General features: G+C 38.8%; 1 protein-coding gene across 1 annotated transcript in view; it reads left to right on the top strand.

Moving 5' to 3' along the window:
- The window catches only part of BICC1 (BicC family RNA binding protein 1), a 300,909-nt gene that overhangs the window by 87,682 nt on the left and 197,296 nt on the right, over positions 1 to 15,931 (top strand). Inside the window, exon 2 of the mRNA XM_060034957.1 lies at positions 12,516 to 12,562. Coding sequence (XP_059890940.1) covers positions 12,516 to 12,562 — 47 coding nt within the window. The remainder of the gene's footprint in view (positions 1 to 12,515; positions 12,563 to 15,931) is intronic.

The raw sequence follows: 15,931 nt of genomic DNA, 5'->3' as shown, positions 1-15,931 counted from the left end.
TCAGAGTTAGTTGCACATAATCAGAATTTCAATCTAGATAGTGCTAGGTTGATTAAGGTGTATGATGTTCAACACTGGGCATGATTTTATGGACTGTTATCTGTCTCTGCTATTACATTAGTGATTTGTCTCCTTTGGTAGCTTATGTCTGCATCATTTGACCTTTAGACTTTTGCCAGATTGCCTTACACTGTGGGCTGAAAATGAGGCAGTGACAAACCAGTAATGGTAAAAACTTGGTTCATTCTCAAATAGGCAGAAGTATTTCAAATGATTTTTCTTTTTTTTTTTTGGCGGTTCGCGGGCCTCTCACTGTTGTGGCCTCTTCCGTTGCGGAGCACAGGCTCTGTTCGCACAGGCTCAGCGGCCATGGCTCACGGGCCCAGCCGCTCCGCGGCATGTGGAATCTTCCCAGACCGGGGCACGAACCCGTGTCCCCTGCATCGGCAGGCGGACTCCCAACCACTGCGCCACCAGGGAAGCCCTCAAATGATTTTAACTGATTTTTTTCCTAATTGGAGGCTATTAAAAGCTATTTATTCAAACTATTTAAAGGCATTCTGAAAAATGCAGGGCTTCGCTGGTGGCGCAGTGGTTGAGCATCTGCCTGCCAATGCAGGCGATATAGGTTCAAGCCGTGGTCCGGGAAGATCCTACATGCCGCGGAGCAGCTAAGCCCGTGCGCCACGACTACTGAGCCTGCACTCTAGAGCCCACAAGCCACAACTACTGAGCACGTGTGCCACAACTACTGAAGCCTGTGTGCCACAACTACTGAGCCTGTGCTCTAGAACTCGCAAGTCACAACTACTGAGCCTGCGTGCCCCAGCTACTGAAGCCCACGCACCTAGAGCCTGTGCTCTGTAATGAGAAGCCACCGCAGTGAGAAGCCCGTGCACTGCAACGAAGAGTAGCCCCCACTCGCTGCAACTAGAGAAAGCAACGAAGACGCAAAGCAGTCAAAAACAAAACAAACAAATAAATAAATAAATGAAAAATGCAAAGGAGGAAGCCATAAATGACCCAATAATCCAACCACTCAAATAACACTTGTTAATATTTTGTGTTTATCCTTTAAGTCTTTTTTCCCCTAGCATATACATTATATGTATATGCACACATGATACTTCAATACAGAATTGATCATTTTGTACGTCTTGTTTTATAGCCCCCTCAAATATACACAATTTATTGCATTTTTGAACATGGGAATTTTTTTAACTGCAAAAATAAAACAGTATTTAAAGAAAAAATAAGAAGATGAGGAAAACCATCCTTAAGTATCCAGCCACTGTTAAGATAAATTTAATTTTTGTCTGTTTCTTGATGTTTCTCTGTAGGTATACGTGATTTTTTTTTTTTCAGGGTGAGTGAATTTGATTTTGTTCTCAGTTGACTCTGGGAAGCAGGTAGGGAGTTTTAGGAATGGTGAGGTCTGAACATCCTCCCACTTACTGTGATATACAACCTTCAAATGACACTATTTACTACTGGAGTTTAAACTTGGAGATATTCTTCAGTTGGCTAGAGTATTTAAATGTTTTTAACTGAGAATTGAAAAAACTTTATAAATTGACTTAATGTCCACTATTTCTTCAATCAATTCTCAGAGCTTTGCATGCCAGTCTAGAGTGTTAGATAATGATTGCTGAACACAAGTTCTCTGGGAGTATATAGAAACTGCACGTTCTACATCTTTTGCTGATTCTTCTTTCAGTAGACTTGTAGGGAACTTTTCTGAAAACAGTAATATACAAATAAAATATATGGTAAAGCTCTTTTAGCATATGGATTACATCGATACAATAAGTGAATGTTTTAAAAAGTTGTTAGTAAAATATTTTTGCAGGAGAATCAGACTAGCTAAGTGGTTACATTTATCTTTCAGGTGAACTTAAGGTGCAGCAACCTTCTTAGTTGCAAATGTGCTACAGTTGGGTTGTGTGGGGAAAAAAAAGGGAGGAATGCCCTGAATCTTCACAGATTTTTTTTTTTTAGATTCTTATTTTTATTTTTTTTCAGTTATTTGTGAGATATAAGTCATAATTCTAGTTATTACTTTAAATATATAACATTATATCAGAACATATAAGATTTTTAGAAATTTCGTGTAATGTCTGAAACATTTATATTAACATATTTCCATACAAATAACCGAAAGAAAGTTTAGTATTAGTTGTTTTTTTTTGTTTTTTCTTTTTTTATACTGCAGGTTCTTATTAGTCATCAATTTTATACATATCAGTGTATACATGTCAATCCCAATTGCCCAATTCAGCACACCACTATCCCCACCCCACTGCGGTTTTCCCCCCTTGGTGTCCATACTTTTGTTCTCTGCATCTGTGTCTCAACTTCTGCCCTGCAAACCGGTTCATCTGTACCATTTTTCTAGGTTCCACATACATGCGTTAATATACGATATTTGTTTTTCTCTTTCTGACTTACCTCACTTGGTATGACAGTCTCTAGATCCATCCATATTTCAACAAATGACTCAATTTCGTTCTTTTTATGGCTGAGTAATATTCCATTGTATATATGTACCACAACTTCTTTATCCATTTGTCTGCTGATGGGCATTTAGGTTGCTTCCATGACCTGGCTATTGTAAATAGTGCTGAAATGAACATTGGGGTGCATGTGTCTTTTTGAATTAAGGTTTTCTCTGGGTATGTGCCCAGTAGTGGGATTGTTGGGTCCTATGGTAGTTCTATTTTTAGTTTTTAAGGAGCCTCCATACTGTTCTCCATAGTGGCTGTATCAATTTACATTCCCACCAACAGTGCAAGAGGGTTCCCTTTTTTCCACACCCTCACCAGCATTTGTTGTTTGTAGATTTTCTGATGATGCCCATTCTAACTGGTGTGAGGTGATACCTCACTGTAGTTTTGATTTGCATTTCTCTAATAATTAGTGATGTTGAGCAGCTTTTCATGTGCTTCTTGGCCATCTGTATGTCTTCTTTGGAGAAATGTCTATTTAGGTCTTCTGCCCATTTTTGGATTGGGTTGTTTGTTTCTTTAATATTGAGCTGCATGAGAAAGCAATGAAGACCCAAAGCAGCCAAAAACAAAACAAGCAAACAAACAAATAAATAAATAATGTTTACATATTTTAGAGATTAATCCTTTGTCCGTTGATTCGTTTGCAAATATTTTCTCCCATTCTGAGGGTTGTCTTTTCGTCTTGTTTATGGTTTCCTTTGCTGTGCAAAAGTTTTGAAGTTTCATTAGGTCCCATTTGTTTATTTTTGTTTTTATTTCCATTACTCTAGGAGGTGGATCAAAAAAGATCTTGCTGTGATTTATGTCATAGAGTGTTCTTCCTATGTTTTCCTCTAAGAGTTTTATAGTGTCCAGTCTTACATTTAGGTCTCTCATCCATTTTGAGTTTATTTTTGTGTATGGTGTTAGGGAGTGTTCTAATTTCATTCTTTTACATGTAGCTGTCCAGTTTTCCCAGCACCACTTATTGAAGAGACTGTCTTTTCTCCATTGTATATCTTTGCCTCCTTTGTCATAGATTAGTTGACCATAGGTGTGTGGGTTTATCTCTGGGCTTTCTATCTTGTTCCATTGATCTATGTTTATGTTTTTGTGCCAGTACCATATTATCTTGATGACTGTAGCTTTGTAGTATAGTCTGAAGTCAGGGAGTCTGTTTCCTCCCGCTCCGTTTTTTTCCCTCAAGACTGCTTTGGCTATTCGGGGTCTTTTGTGTCTCCATACAAATTTTAAGATGATTTGTTCTAGTTCTGTAAAAAATGCCATTGGTAATTTGATAGGGATTGCATTGAATCTGTAGATTGCTTTGGGTAGTATAGTCATTTTCACAGTATTGATTCTTCCAATCCAAGAACATGGTATATCTCTCCAACTGTTTCTTTCATCTTTAATTTCTTTCATCAGTGTCTTATAGTTTTCTGCATACAGGTCTTTTGTCTCCCTAGGTAGGTTTATTGCTAGGTATTTTATTCTTTTTGTTGCAATGGTAAATGGGAGTGTTTCCTTAATTTCTCTTTCAGATTTGTCATCATTAGTGTATAGGAATGCAAGAGATTTCTGGGCATTAATTTTGTATCCTGAAACTTTACCAAATTCATTGATTAGCTCTAGTAGTTTTCTGGTGGCATTTTTAGGATTCTTTTTGTATAGTATCATGTCATCTGCAAACAGTGACGGTTTTCCTTCTTCTTTTCCAATTTGTATTCCTTTTATTTCTTTTTCGTCTCTGATTGCCGTGGTTAGGACTTCCAAAACTATGTTGAATAATAGTGGTGAGAGTGGACATCCTTGTCTCGTTCCTGATCTTAGAGGAAATGCTTTCAGTTTTTCACCATTGAGAATGATGTTTGCTGTGGATTTGTCATATATGGCCTTTATTATGTTGAGGTAGGTTCCCTCTATGCCCACTTTCTGGAGAGTTTTTATCATAAATGGGTGTGGAATTTTGTCAAAAGCTTTTTCTGCATCTACTGAGATCATATGGTTTTTCTTCAGTTTGTTAATATGGTGTATCACATTGATTGATTTGCGTATATTGAAGGATCCTTGCATCCCTGGGATAAATCCCACTTGATCATGGTGTGTGATCCTTTTAATGTGTTGTTGGATTCTGTTTGCTCGTATTTTGTTGAGGATATTTGCATCTATATTCATCAGTGATATTGGTCTGTAATTTTTTTTTTGTAGTATCTTTGTCTGGTTTTGGTATCAGGGTGATGGTGGCCTCATAGAATGAGTTTGGGAGTGTTCCTTTTCTGCAGTTTTTTGGAAGAGTTTGAGAAGGATGGGTTAACGTTAGCTCTTCTCTAAATGTTTGATAGAATTCACCTGTGAAGCCATCTGGTCCTGGACTTTTGTTTGTTGGAAGATTTTTAATCACAGTTTCAATTTCATTACTTGTGATTGGTCTGTTCATATTTTCTGTTTCTTTCTGGTTCATTTTGGAAGGTTATACCTTTCTAAGAATTGGTCCATTTCTTCCAGGTTGTCCATTTTATTGGCATAGAGTTGCTTGTAGCAGTCTCTTAGGATGCTTTGTATTTCTGTGGTGTCTGTTGTAACGTCTTTTTCATTTCTAATTTTATTGATTTGAGTCCTCTCCTTCTTTTTCTTGATGAGTCTGGCTAATGGTTTATCAATTTTGTTTATCTTCTCAAAGAACCAACTTTTAGTTTTATTGATCTTTGATATTGTTTTCTTTGTTTCTATTTCATTTATTTCTGCTCTGATCTTTATGATTTCTTTCCTTCTGCTAACTTTGGGTTTTGTTTGTTCTTCTTTCTCTAGTTCCTTTAGGTGTAAGGTTAGATTGTTTATTTGAGATTTTTCTTGTTTCTTGAGGTAGGCTTGTGTAGCTGTAAACTTTCCTCTTAGAACTGCTTTTTCTGCATCCCATAGGTTTTGGATCATCGTGTTTGCATTGTAATTTGTCTCTAGGTATATTTTGATTTCCTCCTTGATTTCTTCAGTGTTCTCTTGGTTATTTAGTAACGTATTGTTTAGCCTCCGTGAGTTTGTGTTTTTTACGTTTTTTTCCCTGTAATTCATTTCTAATCTTATAGCATTATGGTCAGAAAAGATGCTTTATATGATTTCAGTTTTCTTAAATTTACTGAGGCTTGATTTGTGACCCAAGATGTGATCTCTCCTGGAGAATGTTCAGTGCACACTTGAGAAGAAAGTGTAATCTGCTCTTTTTGGATGGAATGTCATATAAATATCAATTAAATCTCTCTGGTCTATTGTGTCATTTAAAGCTTGTGTTTCCTTATTAATTTTCTGTTTGGGTGATCTGTCCATTGGTGTAAGTGAGGTGCTAAAGTCCCCCACTATTATTGTGTTACTGTCGATTTCCTCTTTTATAGCTGTTAGCGGTTGCCTTACGTATTGAGGTGCTCCTATGTTGGGTGCATATATATTTATAATTGTTATATCTTCTTCTTTGATTGATCCCTTGATCATTATGTAGTGTCCTTCCTTGTCTCTTGTAACATTCTTTATTTTAAAGTCTATTTTATTGGATATGAGTATAGCTACTCCAGCTTTTTTTTGATTTCCATTTGCATGGAATATCTTTTTCCATCCCCTCACTTTCAGTCTGTATGTGTCCCTGGCTCTGAAGTGGGTCTCTTGTAGATAGCATATATGTGGGTCTTGTTTTTGTATCCACTCAGCAAGCCTGTGTCTTTTGGTTGGAGCATTTAATCCATTCAGGTTTAAGGTAATTATTGATATGTATGTTCCTGTGACCATTTTCTTAATTTTTTTAGGTTTGTTTTTGTAGGTCCTTTTCTTCTCTTGTGTTTCCCGCTTAGAGAAGTTCCTTTAGCATTTGTTGTAGAGCTGGTTTGGTGGTGCTGAATTCTTTTAGCTTTTGGTTGTCTGTAAAGCTTTTGATTTCTCCATTGAATCTGAATGAGATCCTTGCCGGGTAGAGTAATCTTGGTTGTAGGTTCTTCCCTTTCATCACTTTAAATATATCATGCCACTCCCTTCTGGCTTGTAGAGTTTCTGCTGAGAAGTCAGCTGTTAACCTTATGGGAGTTCCCTTGTATGTTGTTTGCCGTTTTTCCCTTGCTGCTTTCAATAATTTTTCTTTGTCTTTAATATTTGCCAATTTGCTTACTATGTATCTCGACTTGTTTCTCCTTGGGTTTATCTTGTATGGGACTCGCTGCGCTTCCTGGACTTGGGTGGCTATGTCCTTTCCCATGTTAGGGAAGTTTTCGACTATAATCTCTTCAAATATTTTCTGTGGTCCTTTCTCTCTCTGTTTCCTTCTGGGACCCCTATAGTGCGAATGTTGTTGTGTTTAATGTTGTCCCAGAGGTCTCTTAGGCTGTCTTCATTTCTTTTCATTCTTTTTTCTTTAGTCTGTTCCGCAGCAGTGAATTTCACCATTGTGTCTTCCAGGTCACTTATATGTTCTTCTGCCTCAGTTTTTCTGCTATTGATTCCTTCTAGTGTAGTTTTCATTTCAGTTATTGTATTGTTCATCTCTGTTTATTTGTTCTTTAATTCTTCTAGGTCTTTGTTAAACATTTCTTGCATCTTCTCAATCTTTGCCTCCATTCTTTTTCCGAGGTCCTGGATCATCTTCACTATCATTATTCTGAATTCTTTTTCTGGAAGGTTGCCTATCTGCTCTTCATTTAGTTGTTTTTCTGGGGTTTTATCTTGTTCCTTCATCTGGTGCGTAGCCCTCTGCCTTTTCATCTTGTCTATCTTTCTGTGAATGTGGTTTTTGTTCCACAGGCTGCAGGATTGTAGTTCTTCTTGCTTCTGCTGTCTGCAGTCTCCAGTTCTCTTTTTATTAACTCTCCTTCAAAATCATTTCATCTAATTTAATCCTGGGTAGTCTTCCTGTTCCTCTCCTGCTCTCCTGACCTGTGCTGTCCAAAATGCTGGCCACAAGTCACCTGTGCACCTGCTGGTCTTGGCGGGTCTCCTGGGGAGGCAGGGGGCAGCTTTTTTCTTTCCTCAGTGCTTCGTCTAGTTTCAGTTGCTCACAGGGTGCTACGTGCAGAGGCCTCGCCTCCAGCGCTTCAGACCAGAGTTCCTCTTGCAAAACGGCTGCACCCCACACTGAAGTTCAAGATGGCCTCTTTGCAGATTTGAAGAATTATTTCTCAATTAGTTTGTGTAATTTGAATTCGGTTTTTTTCTTGCTTAAATTCCACAAGGGTGAAAAAACCCATTGCTTTTCAAAGGAATGTTTAAAGATATTCCATACTATATTTTAAATATGAAATACATAGCTCTTGTGTTTTTAGATTTGGCTGTGTAAAGAAAGCATCAGATGTTATGGAAAAGCATTTCATAATGAATTTAAATAAGTTTCTGTTTGCCCTGCGAAGAACTGAAAATCGAGCTTTTTCCCCCCATCTTTAATTCAGTAATTAACTAGACTTTCCCTGTCGTTTGGGAGACTGTAATAGTTTACACCTGTTTCAACTTTTGCTGTTTTTATTGGCCGTGGGTTTTGCCATCCCATATTTCTTATGAAGCAAAAATATGAAATAAAATAGGGCAAAGCATTGGAGAAATTATAATAAACATAAAAAATGAATTGTTCAGCTTAAAATATCAAATGCTTTACCTGCACAGTCCATGAAGCCATGTTTCAGTAGTATTGAAGTAATTTATTCCTGGAGTTCTGTGTCATGAAAATAAAGACAGTTGCTTTCATTGGCAGGAATAATCCAGGGTTTTTACAATCAAACAATTAACTTTTGGAACATCAGGCAGAAGTCATATTGTAAAGACAGTTAGAAAAAGCCTGCTAAATCGTTATGTGTGTGTTTATGTTACTGTGAGTAAAAAAGATGAGGGCGTATCAGTGTATAAGAATGAAGGCTCGATAGAACTGTTCTACCACAGAATACAATCAGACTTCAAAGGTCAGGGAACGCCATGACATCAAGTATGGGTTGGCTCATTCCACAGGTGATGTTTCCCCCTCCAAACATAATAAAAAGAAAACCATTGGGTCAAGAAATTACCATACCTCCTATATTTTCTTGCAGTCCAACTCTCAGATGGTCTCCCTGGTAGCACGCTTTCTTCTTTAGTCGTAACAGTAGCTACCCAGCTCTAGTGTTGAGTTAAGAGTAAAATGACTAGCTCTTTAGTGCGTTTTCCAGAATAAGAATAGCTAAATTAAATTTCTAATACGTTTAATTTGGATAGAGTTGTGAATGTGGAAAGATCTTAGGGAAAGTTGTTTCTAGAACCGAATTTTAATTCTGTCTTGATCTCACTCGTTGGGTGGCTTTGAATATATTGGCCAAGGTTGTAAGTTGAATGAAGGTCTATATTGCCTATTGTGAGTCACCAGCATGGGACTTAAATATTTGTGGAATGAAAGTGAACTTCTCTTTCTTTTCTGGGTCTGTAGAATGAACATCTTATATGCCTAAGTTTATACTGAGAAAGAAATACTCCACAAACCTCCTCCCTCCCAGTCTCTCACTTCTTCAAGAGGAGTTGATATTTTAATACTGAGGAATTTAGAGTAAGTTTGAGAATGGAACTCTCAAATTTGAGCTCAGAAGGATCCCTCTTGGGGAGGGCAGATAATACTTCTGGTGAAATGTTGCTCTCCCTTGATTGGCTTCTGTGGCCTTGGTAGCTTTGTTTGGGTGGAGTCAGTAAAAGCTGTGCAGGAGACCCAGCAACCTGGGAATGAGGTAAGCCTGCTCCCAGCAAGGACTGATGACAGACTCACCACGGTTTGCACTGGAGACAGTGGCTACCCAAGAGTCCCACCAGAGGCTTTTACCAGGTCCTTGTGGGCTTGGGAAATGGACATGTCTCAGGATTTAGGGGAAAATCAGGCTCAGGTTTGGAGTTTCTTGTGCATAAACATTTGGAATGAAAAGAGCCAGAGATTTTTGGTGTCAACGAGTCTGCCATCTCTGGCTCCCTCCCTCCTGTTCCCCCTCAGATGATAAGGTTGCTAAAGGTACAGGTTTCCGGTTAAGTTTTAGATGTTTTTCTGGGAACATAATTATAATTTGGGTCTAACTAAGGAAGTTCTCCCCATTTTGTTCATCCAGGGATTGAAAGGCCATTCTATGAAGTCTGTTTAGCTGGACTTGGCATGAAGGGGCATTTCAAGGTTGTGACATAATGCGTTTGTCATGAGCAAAATAAGTGTCTAAAGGAAGTTTCTGTAATAAAACGTTAATTGTATCATGAAATTTAAACTGATGAATTTTAATTTGTGAAGAGGTTCCCTGTGGGTGAAAGGGGTGTTTTTCTGCCTTGCTTGATAGGTCTTTGAAAATACCTTTGATTCTAAAATTTCTTTTTAAAGAAGAGTTCCCTCGATGTCACTAGAATTTTTTTTTCCAATCTTTGTGCCCTAGTATGCAATTTTCATTGCCAAGCAGTTGTGTCATGGAGCAGGGGTGCCTTGAAGCTATTTTTGGCTTTAGAGATAAAGCCAGCCCAAGAGGTAGCTGAGTTGAAGTGCCCCAGGCATTTGTGTCATTAGGCTATAGGGTGCCGACCTTTTATCTTCCTGGCCCCTCTGGCTAGGACCAACCAAGTTTGCCAGTTTGTTTAGAAAGAGTGAGCTTTGCTTATTTTGTTGTTGTTCAAAATTGCTTTTTATGTTCTTTCAAAAGCTTTCCTTTTGGTATATTTCTGAGTTGGAGTGAAAATCGTAAGTTGTAGAGTTAACTACAAAGAATCTCTTTGTGGAAGTGTGTGACTCAAGTGCTCACATCGGTTCCTGTGCTTTAGTTCATGCTGTTGATGATGTGGTTATTGTGCAAAGAGTAAAGTTAAAATGGTATTGGAATTGTGCGTTCGTTTCCTTTTGCTGTTGTAACAAATCACAAGTATAGTGGCTTACAGCAACATAAATTTATTATCTTACTGTTCTGGAGGTCAGAAGTCAGAAATGTGTTTCATTGGGCTACACCAAGGTGTTGGCAGGGCTGCACTTCCCCCAAAGACTGTAGGGGAGAATCCATTTCCTTGCTTTTGCCAGCTTCTGGAGGGCGCCTATATTTCTTGGCTTGTGACCCCTTTGTCCACCTTCAAAGCCAGCAGTGTAGCATCTCTGTATCTTTCTCTGCTCTGACCCTCTCCTTTTGCCATCACATGTCCTTCTTTCTCCCTCTGCTTCTGTTGTCACATTGCCTTCTTGGACTCTGACCTTCACGCTCCCTTCTTAAAAGGGCCCCTTGTGATTACAGTGGGTCCACCTGAATAATTCAGGATACACTTCCCACCGCAAGACCCTTAGTTTAATCACACCGGCAAAATGCCTTCTGCATATGTAAGGTAAAATATTCACAGGTTCCAGGGATTAGAGCATGACATCTTTTTTTTTTAATTTATTTTTTTAATATAAATTTATTTATTTATTTAATTTTGGATGTGTTGGGTCTTCGTTTCTGTGCGAGGGCCTTCTCTAGTTGCGGCTAGTGGGGGCCACTCTTCATTGCGGTGCGCGGGCCTCTCACTGTCGCGGCCTCTCTTGTTGCAGAGCACAGGCTCCAGATGCGCAGGTTCAGTAATTGTGGCTCACGGGCCCAGTTGCTCCGCGGCCTGTGGGATCTTCCCAGACCAGGGCTCGAACCCGTGTCCCCTGCATTGGCAGGCAGATTCTCAACCACTGCGCCACCAGGGAAGCCCAACATGACATCTTTGAGGGGCTGTTTAGCTGCCACATATTAGAATACAGTTTTTAATTTATTATTTCTTTCTAGCTCTTGTTTTCATACATTTCCCCAAACTCTCTTTGGAAATCACAGAAACATGTACTCTGCTCTGTTTTTTAAATGAAAACATGTCAATAAAAATACACGTTTTTACAAAATTATAGAAGATATCTTATATTTAACTGTGAAATTAAAGTTGGTGACAAAAGAATTTAGATGTTAATACTTACTACTTTTTGAGGGCAGAGAGGATTTCTTTGAATTCTGAATTCTCTACTTAATGGAATGTCTGCCACACTTACTGGGTCTTTAATAATTTTAGCAAGTGCCCTTGTTACACACACACACACCACACACACACACACACTCGTGCACCTACAGGTAGGCCCGTTGACGGTATCGCCCACTAGGTGTTTGGGGTACCACGGTCTTCCGGGTTTCATTTTCCAGAAGTTCTTGATCCTGCTTGTTTCTCTGTCCTGGGCAGGGAGGGAACTCTTCCACCCTGTGCCTGAATCTGAGACCTGGTGTTTGCCTTCTGAAAGGTGCAATTTGATGCTTTTGCAAGCAAGATACCCTTAGCTCTTTGTTCCTGTCTCTCCACAGATTAAAAAGAAAATGTTCACAGAACCGTAAAACTTTTGCACGTAAAGAACTGGGCTTGTCCTTTATTTATAGGCTACCATTCAGATATGAAAACGATTGTTCAAATGCAATGACCTTCACATTAATCTCAGGTGAAATTTTGTCATCTGGGACCTTCACCATGACTTTTTAACTCCTTTGTTGTTTTGTCTCTCTCTTTGTAAATGTGAATAAAGAAGTGAGTTAAAGTGTAGTGTGTGATGCCAGCTGAAATCCAAGTAGATTATACAGTCATTGCAAAGCATAAAACTGAAATTGCTCTGAGTAGGCCTTGTCAGATGAGCCATCACTTGAAAAGGCAACCTCACACCTGGGACTGATTACAGACAGGAGGTGCTCACAGCACTATAGCTGATTCTACTGGTAGTTGCATTTGTTCATGTATGTAGTTCCTTGACTATGAGAAAACAAGATTACTTTCATCTATGTGTGAAAATAGAGACTTGTGAGGCTTTCAGACAAGAAAATGGAGTGTGAAGTTATCTAAAGATGTCTGATTGATGGATTAGTATTTTGTTCTGTATCCATTTTGCATTACAGATGAGGCCTACCGACAGGCACTGAGCTTTGGGGGAGCAAGGCTGGTACCTTGTTTACCTTTATATTCTCATACCTGATACTCGAGAGTTTTTTGAATACATAGATTGAAAAATGAAACTATTTTAAATGTATACATTTTTATTTACAGCTGCTGCTGAAGGAAAAGGCAAAAGTGGGGAAGACTTTTTTCAGAAGGTAAGTCACTTTTTACTCCTGCCTTGGCAATAATTAAGGAGAAATGTACCTGTCTCAGCAGCTACACTAGAAGCCCCTGAAAGCGCCCCTTCCATAGGAAGGAGAGTAGGTTTTGATAAGATAGCTGGAGATGCTTGGGGCAAGGGAAGGGTGGTAGGCTGTTTGGGACGTAACCATTCAAAGGCGGCTCCTTCTAGGCAAATTTAATGAAGTTTTCCCTTGGAGGCAAGGAGGCAGTGAGGGCTGCCAGATCTGCTGCCCAGATTATCTTCTTTACCGCCTGTTTCCTCCTTCCCCAAACACATACCTGACCTAGGGGGCTGGAGAGAAGGAGTCCCTCACAGCTTCTTCATTTCTGGTAAGCCTGACCATGGGCGAGGTAATAAAATTGACAAAAGATGTACCATTTAGACCACTTGCTCACAACTGGTAACCAAGTCCATTCTGTCCCCGGCTGCCCTCCGTAAGTTCTGACCTTCAGTGAAGCCAGCCTGGCCAGTCATAGAGGGAAATAAGAACGGATGGAAAATGATTTGAGATAGTGTGGAGAGCAGTTGATGAATTCTGGTTAGCTCTATTTGAAAATAAGTGTTTTATGTAAGGGAAGATGTCTGTCTTTTCAAAGAAATTGACTCGAGTCCCCCTTCTTCTTTCTTTTGTTCAGTTGACTTTATTTGTGTGTTTGTTGTTGGTTTCCAGAAGGCATGTGTGTAGGAAGAAATAACACAGTTTGTCCCAGAGTGAAATACAGCAGCAACTACGGATGAGGTTAAATATCACTGTAGAGGGTCATCAAACTTTTGGAGAACACCTGTGTGACCGGATATGGCTTTTACAGTCCTCCTCATTCTCTTGCCTTCTGTGTGATCTGCATTTTTTTTTTTTTTTTTGGTCAACTTCATCATTCATCTGCATTCTCTTCCAAGGATATTGAAAGCGAATATTTTCAGAGCTGATACTGGCATTGCCATTTCTTCATTCTGAAAATATTTGTTTACCACCTGCTGTGTTGTGCAACGCACTGGAAAGACCAAAATGAGCAAGGCGTAGTCCTGCCCTAAAGGACTTAGTCTGGTGTTGGATGATAAAGCCGCATAAATAGCAGGAAAGTCTGGGCCGTACAGGATTAAGCACTTGACTGGGACTTGAGGAGATTCAAAAGGACTTGTTGAGGTCTTTAGAAGAGGAGAAATTAGCCAAGTGGAGGTAGACTTGGGTGGGTGGGAAGGGCATTCTAGGTGAAGAAACAGAATGGAAAAAGGCTCAGATGTAGAAGAATTCACGCAGCATTCATACTTCAAACATTTGGCTGGCATATGACATCGGAGAGTTCATAGTGCAAGGTGAGGTGTACTATCCTATATGATGAGGTACCTTCTTTGTTTGGGCGGCCTTTCTTAAAGGGATTTAAATTTTAAAAATTTAAAAGTGCTGTGCTGACCAAATAGAATGTACCAGACCACAGTTTTCCACCCCTGCTCTTTAGGCTCATGCTGTTGAAGTTCATGTACTATGTCTGAATCCGCCTTCCTTGGCATTGTCTGACGTTGGTTCATGTCCCACTTGTACTCAATACTTGGGCAATTCAGAATACTCTGCTTTTAGCTGGGGCAGGCTTGCCACAAGGGGAAGAAAAGAGAAGACAAATAGCAGAAATTGCAGATTTGCCTTGGGTTGGCTGTGGTGGCACAAATAGATGCAATCTATGGAAGGATTTTTGTTTCTTTTTTTTCTGTTTCTGAGTCCTTCTTTAACTTGCAAAGAGATGTAAAAAGCAGCCTGTTCAGCTTTGTGTGACTCAGACATTTTAAAACCTGAATCGAAACACAGAGTATGTGGTCATAAAGGACCTTCATTCTTAGAAGATTTTCTAATATTTATCACTCTTTGCAGAGCCATATATACATTCCAGCAGTTTAAATGGAAACACATGTTTGAATCCAGGAACATGTGTGCATCCCGCAAACTGTGAGTTGGAATCATAGATTACATTCTTGGTCACAGGTTAATGAAGTCTCTGACTAAATGGAGTACTTTTTAATCTCCTCATTTTCTTCTTTTGTTCAATAAAGTATCTTCCTGATTGACAAGTGTCAATATAAGATTTGGATACTTACCCTGGAAAAAACCCTGCAGCTTACTAAGAGGCAAGCATCCCAAATTTCAGAAAAGTAATTTTCAGTGTTTTGACCAGACAGAAGTAGACATTATGGTCTGTCTCCAGTAGAATGAAGGAGCAGAGAAGTATTGAATTCTCCTCCAGGAACTTTCTTCTAGTCACACATCTTCCATTAAAATTAATGGCATTTGGGGAAACATTTGGGAACAGAAAATAAACCACATTGCTGGTCATTAGGATGTTCGAAAAAATGCTTTTCTTCTCCCAGGGAAATGCAAATATGAAGGTTCTATATGCTTATTATTAGAAGATATTTTGGTTTTTTACTCTGGAGTGTGTATCACAAACCAAAATTAGAATCTCTCTTTGAGCTGAGTTTAAAATTTGACTATCCTGACTTTAAAAATATCTAAGTCTGGAAGGATACCTCCCGGATTCATACTGCCTCTCCCTAAGGAGAGGATTGGAAGGGGAGGATGAGACTTGTATATGTTACTTTGGTTTTTTTGGACCATCAAAATATATGTAAAATCACTACTGGGATCATCAAATGTATTGTCTCAAATTTGGAGCTATGATTTGCAGTTGTTCAGTTTACTGTACGCTTAGACTTCTCCCAGGTGTCACACTTAGTGTTTGTTTCGGAGATCTCCTTGGTTTTCTGTATACTGTTTTACTGTATGTGTTTAAAATGTTTTATTTCCACTGATATTCTATTAGGGTAAAAGACTAACCTGTTACAGCAGATAACGCCAACAATATCGTGCCTTAAAGAACAGTTCTTTACAATTAGAAGCATCTTAAAAATTCGAAAATAGGGGAATGGTTGAATAAATTTTGGTGTATTCACATCATGAAATTATATGCAATGTTTAAAAAAAAACTAAGTAAATCTTTACCCATTGACACAGAAAGATACTTGCAATGTATTGCTGAATCAAAAAGCAAACATGTAAATAGTATGATTTCTGTTTTGCAAAATACATATAAAAACAAGATAAAATTTAGGTCTGAAATGGTACACATTTCAGATAAATAAAACCATCAACAGAGATCACACCTTTTTATTTTGTCCTTTCCACATAGTACAATTTTTAAGTAAGTATGTACATCTTTTGTAAAGTTTTTAATGGAACAATAACAAAAAGGAAAAAAAAAGAGCAGTTCTTTATTTTACTTTCATGTAACATTCTAAGGAGAATATTCCCGCTTGGTGGGTGGCATTGTCCCATGCTGTCAGTGAGAGACCC

This window comes from Delphinus delphis, chromosome 16 (assembly GCF_949987515.2).
Source record: "Delphinus delphis chromosome 16, mDelDel1.2, whole genome shotgun sequence".
Lineage (NCBI taxonomy): Eukaryota > Metazoa > Chordata > Mammalia > Artiodactyla > Delphinidae > Delphinus > Delphinus delphis.
This window is presented reverse-complemented; position numbering and strand designations above follow the sequence as displayed.